Source organism: Myxine glutinosa, chromosome 11 (assembly GCF_964187855.1).
Source record: "Myxine glutinosa chromosome 11, kmMyxGlut1.1, whole genome shotgun sequence".
Lineage (NCBI taxonomy): Eukaryota > Metazoa > Chordata > Myxini > Myxiniformes > Myxinidae > Myxine > Myxine glutinosa.
The window spans coordinates 13469258-13478855 of NC_136271.1; the positions used below are offsets into that span (position 1 = coordinate 13469258).

General features: G+C 44.4%; 1 protein-coding gene across 5 annotated transcripts in view; it reads left to right on the top strand.

The window, feature by feature from the left end:
• Positions 1 to 9598, top strand: part of C11H9orf85 (chromosome 11 C9orf85 homolog) — a 44698-nt gene that overhangs the window by 34559 nt on the left and 541 nt on the right. For all 5 annotated transcript variants that reach the window (XR_013624900.1, XR_013624902.1, XR_013624901.1 and 2 more), the window contains one exon: positions 9359 to 9540. Coding sequence is in view for 2 of the 5 variants with exons in the window: in XM_078786404.1 (XP_078642530.1) it covers positions 9359 to 9540 (182 nt within the window). In the remaining 3 variants the exon portion in view is untranslated. The remainder of the gene's footprint in view (positions 1 to 9358; positions 9541 to 9598) is intronic.

Genomic DNA, 9598 nt, shown 5'->3' on the forward strand with positions numbered 1-9598 from the left:
TTTTTACATCTGAACATGAGCCTCGTCCGACATATTATTCATGATATTGTCCAAAGGGATGACCCACAGGAAGTTTGAACCTTTCAGGTGTGCAGTCTGTTTGGAGGTTTGATTGTCAACAAGGTGCAAAGGCTGCAATGTGGCTTTGCATCAGAATGCCCATGGAGGGCAGGGTCAGGACTTGTCTGTCACCATCAGCAAATGTGGAACGGTGGATTCGGAAAATGGAAAAAAATATTTAAAATATAAAACGACCTTAGTTAGTAAAACCAATTGTTTCAGATGAAGGGCTTGGAGTGCTTGGTCAGGTATATCTACCTGGATTAGTGAAATGAAGCTAAGAGTGGTTGGTCAGGTAAAGCTACCTGAATTAGTGATAGGAAGCTAAGAGTGGTTGGTCAAGTATAGCTACCTGGATTAGTGAAATGAAGTGAAGAGTGGTTGGTCAGGTAAAGCTACCTGAATTAGTGATAGGAAGCTAAGAGTGGTTGGTCAAGTATAGCTACCTGGATTAGTGAAATGAAGCTAAGAGTGGTTGGTCAGGTAAAGCTACCTGAATTAGTGATAGGAAGCTAAGAGTGGTTGGTCAAGTATAGCTACCTGGATTAGTGAAATGAAGTGAAGAGTGGTTGGTCAGGTAAAGCTACCTGAATTAGTGATAAGAAGCTAAGAGGCTGTGAGTGGGAGGATGCAAGTCGTGGGGAACCTCAAGGGTCAGGACAAGGACCATTAAAGTTCATAGTTTACATCAATGATTTGGAGAGCAATCATTTTGCAACATCATTGACTGTGTGCGGCTGTGCCACCAATGCAGCGCCCTCTGCTGGTTAGGGAAGGAATTTGTTGGTGCTGGAGATAGCTTGCCTACTCTTGGTGAAGGATACCGTGAGATCTTTAACGTTCACCACCTGGAAGAGTTTATAGGTGGGTCGAGATTCGAACCCAAGCACGGCATCGTAGAGGCAAAGGAGTGTACCTTTTGGCTGTGCTGCTCATCCCATCTTGAAACAAGGTAATCTTGGAGTCACGCAAAACATCTGGGAGTGGTACAAGAAGCAGGGCCAGGCCAATTGGATGTGTCCTTGGAAGGATAAATTATAAATGAAAACAGGAAGTGTTAAGACTGGACAGGGATTTTGACACCTCGTCTGACTTTGTATTCAGTTTTAGATGAGGTTACTCAATTTATCTTGGGGTGGGGTTAGAACAAGGCAGGGAGACATTACCGAGTGGTTTCCTTTTTAGGGATGTTGGGTGAATGGGAAGAACAAACACCAACAGCACGGTTGATTTCTCGACTTCTGCACCCATGGGGTCCAAAATACAACAGTTTCCGTTTGACAATCAGCTCGTCTGATGTCCTTGGCATCGAATTTCTGCAATCATCGATTTCACTTCTTGCATTCCATGGAATGTTACCACGTTTTAAAAACTGGCAATCTTTTCTTTTTCACTCTCCATGACTGATCGAGACATTACAGCTGGAAATACCAAAATAATCATCAGCTGCCTCTTGGTTTGTTTTGTCATCTTCATCTTCCCCAAACTCTACCAATCCTGACATTGCTGTTCTCCACAATGCAGACCCTCTGTCTCCTCTATATTCTCCACTCACTTCAATGTTACAACACAGGAAGATGAATATTTCCACATGACCATCTCCCAATCTGAACACATTGATCTTCAGTTTACAAGATTTTTTTTTTTAAAGGTTTAAATAAAAAGATTTTCACTATCCGCAGCAGTTTCATAAATTCCTCTACTTTCTGCCAACAGAGCAGTATCAGCATACGTTAGATCGTTGACACATCTTGCTCCAATCCCAACTCCACAGATAAAAGAAATAATCCATACTAGCCGAAACCCGTGGAACATCCACGGAAGGGAGGATGTGGTGTATGGATAGAGTGTACCATTATGGATGGCATAGGGGATTTGCTTGTCCGAGTAAGAGTTCGGAAGAAAGATGAGAATGAAGAGTGCGTATATGAACAACGATCGCCGACACCGGCACAAATGCATGCTCTGGATTGTGCACTCAGTGGACGGCTTGTTTTCGCCTTCGCCTGTCCAATCAGCGGACGGCTCGCATCGCCTTCGCCCAGCAGACGCCAATACGATGGCGTCGTATCGGCAGTTAATCGGATGCTTTTGGGCCCCAACGTCGGCTAATTCAGATTTTTCGAGTATGGCTGTACGTAATAAACAAAGAGCGCGGTTCGTAGATCGTAAATCCATGAGTGCCGTGGGCATCGGGTCACTGGGTGCGGCGTAAAAGGGATAACAAAGTCGAGTCCTTACGCTATTATTATATAGAATAGGAATCCTTTCACTCCTGCGAATATACCCCTCTATCCCCAATGAGGAGCTATTTATACTGTTTCTGCTGCCACTATCATTCACAATAACTACAAACCTCCGCCCTGTCCAATTGTGCTTTCCTTGTCTTGTAGAAACCAGAACACTTCAGTGAAAGTAACATTATCAAAGTGGCATGAGCATGAAAACACAGGAGCAAGCACTTAATATGAAAACGAAGAGTTCATAGAACATGGTACCCCACGTAGTGTTCAACAACTTCGGAAATTTAATAAAAATGATTTTAAAGATGGTCAAAAAAAAAAAAATCTAGAAGTTTAGCACTTCTCGCAGTCTTATACACCACCCATTTAAAATTGGTGAAGCCCCAAAACTCTAAACTTGTAATAAAGCCATGTACCTACCAAGTTTTAGTGTAACATCTTAAAGGGAAAGGAGAAACAAATGCAGAAAACCACAGGCCGGATGGACAGACGGACAGACAACGATAGTCCCCTCCAGGTACAGAGACAAATGAAGGTTTAATGAAATATTCATCCTGTGTTTTACAGCATCGATCACACCACCATATTTAGCACGTTACATTAGTTTTTTTTATTTACTTGTTTGTGGCCTTTATGACATCCTTAAAAACAGCGTTTGTTTCGAATGATTTTCAATTTGTTTCACCACCAGGTGGTCATCTCGCTCTTCTGCGCATGTGCGATCGGTACAAATTCAAAGCCAAAGTACAAATGGCACACCTGTCTTCCTCTGTTCATGTTCAAAATATTCAATTGAAATAAGTTCCTCGATCATAAACTGACATTTGCAGACAGACGGCCATGATTGATCCCCCCCCCCTTAATTGGGGATTAAGCAATCTATGTGCTTGAAGACCAGAGAAACTCACCCTCCATTTCTAAACAAATTATGAACCCATTGGTGCTTGTGATGAAGGCCGTCGGGCCCGGGGGTGTCGCATCACAAGGTTACGTCCGATAGCAGTTTGCTGATGGCCTTTAAAAGTTGCATCTTTATGAAAGTTGTCATTGTGTACCAACCTGGCCAAACGGTCTCCATGACGACAAACCACCGAGTGCGAGAGCCACGTTGGGTGCACGAAATCATTCCACAGGAAGCAGAGCACAGCATTGACCGACATTAGTGGGCAGCCGGCTAAAGTGGTTTCAAATATTAATTTGACGGAATGAAATGACCAATTTTTTTTCAACAAACTGCAAGATATTTTATAAAAGTATCTATATAATAATTGCGTAAGGACTCGACTTTGTTATCCCTTTTACGCCGCACCCAGTGACCCGATGCCCACGGCACTAATGCATTTACGATCTACGAACCGCGCTCTTTGTTTATCACGTACAGCCATACTCGAAAAATCTGAATTAGTCGACTTTGGGGCCAAAAAGCATCCGATTAACTGCCGATACGACGCCATCTTACGACGCCATCGTATTGGCGTCTGCTGGGCGAAGGCGATGCGAGCCGTCCGCTGATTGGACAGTCGAGTGGTGTGAACATGGGTGGTGTGAACCAAATGGTCTTTTTATTCCCTTGAACATTTTAAATTAGGATATATAAGGAAACGTCTTTATCGTCATTTTAATAAAGTAAAATGGAGTGACGTTGCGATACTCGGGGTGCGTTGCGTAAATCCTCGTAACTCAGAGAGGTGTAGCAGGTGGCGAGACGTAACACTCCCAGAATGGCGCCATGCCGATTCCTATTACGAATCCATTCATTTTTCAAAAGTATATCGTAGCGTTGTCATTTAAGTAGATTGCAATAAATACGTTGTTCATATACGCACTCTTCATTCTCATCTTTCTTCCTAACTCTTACTCGGACAAGCAAATCCCCAATGCCATCCATAATGGTACTCTATCCATAGACCACATCCTCCCTTCCGTGGATGTTCCACGGGTTTCGGCTAGTTTAAAATAAAGCACAAGGTGCATCAGAAAGCAAGAGCAAGATCTCGTTATCTATAAAAGGAGCTCGGTCTCTGTGTGCATCTGTCAACAATCGTCCTGCAGGAGATCTATTCACAAAGTCTTCAAAGCTCGGCACTCTGCAAATGGTTTGACATAGTTGAGCAAGGTGAGGACACAGGGGCTGCTTTCAATTTACATTAAAACAAAAACTCTTCCTCCTCCATCTTCACTGAAAATGGTCTCATATCGATTAGATTCAGAAAACACTTGCTATATTCAATGCTTTTTCAACATTTCCATTTTATTATATAATAACTAATATAATCACCCGATCAAACTATTTGATTATACGCCACCTTTTAAATCAAAGCAGGTTGGTGTCCCCCCCGACGCACCGCAGGGCGAAAGGGGGACCATGGTTTTCCCCTCCGTCCGTGTCCTTCCGCGAAGGATCGCATTCGAATTTGGTGTGCGGGTGCAACCCACGTCAAAATCCAATATGGCCACCGCCATGCATGTCTGAACCTTGAGCAGAATATCTTGAAAAATAAGCAAAGTACCAACTTATAATCTGGTGTGTGGGTGCATCTCGGCATAAGGAAGAACGCCATTGAAAATTGGGTCACCACGTCAAAATCCAAGATGGCCGCCTTGCGTCTTCCATTTTGTCAAATCCCATCACTTCACCGACAGGGACCTATAGTCAGGTTCAGTATGTCCAGATTTAAAGTTTCGTTGGATTTTTTGGGGGATTTGGAAAACTATATATTTTTGGAAACTATATTGTATAGTCAGTCAGAAAACCAATGTTGCTATTTGCAGACTCCGGTATGGCGGCCATCTTCGATTTTCAAAATTGCCGCTGTAGAACTAATTTTTCTCAATATCTCAGCTTCTAAATAACAGCTTTGATTCTAATGGCTAAACATACATTTTCAAGGGCCCCGAATCCAATGGTAACAAGTTCGATAAGCTAGACATGACCATAGAGCTATGTGGCGGCCATCTTGGATTTTTCAAACTGGCTGCCATAAAATTGATGTTTCTCAATATCTCAGCTTCTAAACAACATAAAGCTTTCATTCTAACGGCTAAACATACATTTTCAAGGGCCCCGAATCCAATGGTAACAAGTTCGATAAGCTAGACATGACCATAGAGCTCCTATGTGGCGGCCATCTTGGAATGTGTTTCAATTTCAAACTTGAAATTTCAAACTGGCCACCATAAAATTGATGTTTCTCAGGATCTCATCTTCGAAATAAGACGGAGCTTTGATTTTTCTAAATCCCAAAAACAATTGCTTCTGCTCTATCCAGGATGAAAGCGAGGGAACATTCCAGCAAGATTCCAGGTTGGGCAGGATACAACTCGCTCTTGTCTGAACGCCAGTCCATGACTCGGGTTGGTGCCTTGCCACTACTTACAGAGGTGGCACATGAGTGGCCAACCCTACTGACCGTGATCATGCAAGCCAGTCAGCTAAGGATGTTGGCAGTTGGTGAAGATCATCCCACTGTAATTTCATTTGACATGGCCCTCTACGAGGTGGTGGTGCAACTGCTGGATGCAAGACCCGACTTGAAACGCACAGTCGTCCCCATACTGGGTGAGCTGCATGTTGTCATGGCGGCTCTCCGAGCCCTCGGAGCCTCCATGGAGAACTCAGGCATTGATGATGCTTTGGTAGAAGCTGATGTCTATGGTCCAGCCACGACGCGGCAAATCCTGAAATGTACACACTACAAGCGGTCTCTCCGTGCCCATATATATTCATATGTAGCACTTTATGAAATGGTTCTGGAAGAGTTCTTGAAGGACAACCCACAAGTAAAGGATGTGTGTTTCGAGGCAACAGAGGGAGTAGAAGCTGCCTGTGCTGAGACGAACAAGTGCACGAAAGCTGAATCTGTAAAACAAGCAAACACCAAACTCCTTCATGTCTTGACATCTGATGGGGTGGTGACGGCACTCGAGGAGTGGGAAGCACGGAGATCCAAGAATGCAATGTTCAAGTCAATAATGAACTATCTACATCGGGTGGAGACAATCCTGTTATTCGTGGCAGCATCACGGAATGCCGACCTGGTGCTTCACCTCCAAGCTGGAGAAGAACTGAGCAAGTTATTCTTTGCCATGGACCGGATCAAATGCAAGCGGCTCTGGCTCCAATACCTCGCAGACATGTATGACCTAAGAACCAATCACCCTAGGACATGGGAAGAACTAGGAGCTGGCAATCTATCAGTAACCAAGAATGACATCCCGTTTGTATCCATTGGACCAGATCATGCATGTGAACATCTGAACAAGCTGATGAAGATTCACTCTGGACTGATTGGCATCTCTAACAATGCCAATGCTAGACAGAGATTCTTCATGGTTACACCAGAATTATCACGCCTGTCAAAAGACTTCAAGTCAGTTTGGCCTGGAAGGTGACAAGATCACAGAACATCATGACCTTGGTCCAAGTGCAGTCAAGAGGGAGCATGAAGCAATCAACAAGATCAAGGCTGCGATACTGAGTCACGGGAATCCATTTGACACTGAAGGTGACAAGCTGCACAATGTGATAACGAATGCTTACATCCCAGACGAGTATGTACCACAGATCTTGAACATTGATGTCACTGGTCAGAAGTTGTATGAAGACTACGTGTCGGAGCATATCAATGGAGATGTTAGCCTCTGGGCACCAGTCAAGAAGGAGAACAACAAGATGTTCACGTCTGGGAACAAGAGAACCACAGTGAAACTCAGACAGGACTGTGGATCTGAAGGAGACTAAGGAACTGAACGGAAGGCTCATGGTCCTTGCCAAGTCAAACAGACGTCAACCAGAAATATGCCATCGGAAACTACGAGTTCACTGTGACACCAAGAGCACTGTTCGCTCCAGATGGGACAATTCTTCCATGCACTGACAAGTCGAAGTTAATTCATCTCCTCGACAAGTTAGCAAGAGCAGAAATTCACCCCGAAGATCAGCAGCAGACACCAGCTGCAAGTGTTCTACAAGAAGATCCAATGGACAAGAACTATGGCATCCACATCTAATAAACCTACAAGTCGGAAGATTGCACTGGTGGATGGGATGGTACTTGTGCATAAGCTGACAAAGAAACCAGCCACTGTAGTGAAAGTCAACGATCTGGGTGAATGCTTCAATGACAGACTCATGTCTCTAACAAAAGATTGTGATGAGATCATACTGGTCTTTGACACGTACAAAAACGATTCTCTGAAGAGTGCTACCAAGGCTAAAAGAAGGCAAGGAAAGGATGCAGTACAGTATCAAGTCAGAGATGACACCAACATTAAACACATCCCAATGAGCAGATTCCTTTCTCATGACAAAACAAAGGCTGATTTGACTGACTATCTGGCAGCGCAAAACTCTAGAATACAACAGTTACTCATCCAAGTTGATCATCACGTCTGCTTCAGTGCGTACTAGGAGCAACAGTGACCTGCTCTTCGAGGACAACAACCATGAAGAAGCCGACACCCTGTTGATCCACCAGGCCGTGCTGGCATCCCAGCGAAACCCACATGATGCGCAGTTGGTGTTCTTCTCTCCCGACACAGATGTCCTGGTACTAGTCATAGCAAACTATGACCTACTGCTGAGGAATACATCCATTTCCATGGCCTCTGGAATACTTCAAATAGAGCCACTGTGGACAGCTCTCGGGGTCGAAAGAGCAAAGGCGTTGCCAGCCTTTTATGCTTTCACAGGGGCAGACAACACTGGGAGGTTCTCTCGAATAGGCAAAGCAACCTGGCTGCATGTCTACCTCAAAGCAAGTGAAGATGTCATAGACACCGTGCGAATGCTTTCAGATGCAACTGAAGTGACGGAGGACATGTCCACACTAGCTAACTTTGTATGCGCTGCTTACTCTCCAAATGGCATCCACATCGACAGCATCCCCAAACTACGATGGTATCTCTTTTGCAAACACATGGCAGAAAGTGACAGGCTTCCTCCTACTCTTGGAGCTCTCAAGCAGCACATCCTTAGAGTCCATATCCAAGCCAGAGTGTGGGGTCAGGCAAGCATTGCTCAACAGGATCCTCAGTTGAATCCCCTGCAAAACGGCTTTTACAAAGAGACGGATGGACAAGTGAAACCAATCACAACTGAGGAGCCTCCAGCCCCCCAAGGCCATTCAAATGGTTAGATGTCAGTGCAAAACAGACTGTTCTTCATCTAGATGTTCCTGCAGAACAAACAACTTGGCTTGTACAGACCTTTGTCAGTGTGACATCCAGTGCCAAAATGATGAGGACTCTCAAGATGTGATGAACGAAAGCGATGATGAGGACGATGATGACTTTACTCAATGATGAATCAAAGCTCTGTGCTCTTTAGAAGGTGAGTTACATCAGTTTTACAGCGGCCAGTTTGAAAACTCCAAGATGGCCGCCACATAGGAGCTCTATGGTCATGTCTAGCTTATCGAACTTGTTACCATTGGATTCGGGGCCCTTGAAAATGTATGTTTAGCCGTTAGAATCAAAGCTCTGTTATTTAGAAGCTGAGATTGAGAAAAATTAGTTCTACGGTGGCAATTTTGAAAATCCAAGATGGCCACCATACAGGAGTCTGTGCAAATAGCAACATTGGTTTTCTGACTGACTACACAATATAGTTTCCAAAAATATATAGTTTTCCAAATCCCCCAAAAATTCCAACGAAATTACATAGTGAACCTGACTACTCGGCGTAATTCCACTTGCAATACAGGCAAGATAAGGATACGAACAAAAAAGCAGCGGATATTTCAATAACTTAGTCGCAGTTTTTAAAGGGTGAAAGTTAATTTTTATTGGTCGTCTGAAAACATGGCGGTTAAACCACTACCATCCATTTATTACATAAGCAACAATAGCAGAATTACCCTCTGCACTGCATTCTCCATATGAGGGGTGGTGGACTCGTGATGCACACATCAGTAACAACTTTAACACATTCTCCTTGTCCCTAATCTCATCTCCCATGTTTGTCCCACCCCCCAATGTTTCTTCTCCCACCTCCACCCTAATCTTTCTTCTCAAGTCGAATTCACACGACTGCATATATCTACCTTGTGTTGTAGGTATCACTGCCTTCGCTGCCGGCGGTGCGAGCTCACTGGGCGCACGGTTCTGCGAGCATGCTGGGGAAACCGCAACGCCGTGTGTGGACAATGTCGGAAGCCAGGCTTCCAGTACAACTCTGCACTGCTCGCATGTGTTCCAACTCCTGGATCGGTTTCAAGCCTGACAGCATTGATCAACGGTTTGTCACAATTTACTGCAGCTCAGGAGTGGGGGGCGGTTCATGCATTATGGTTTCA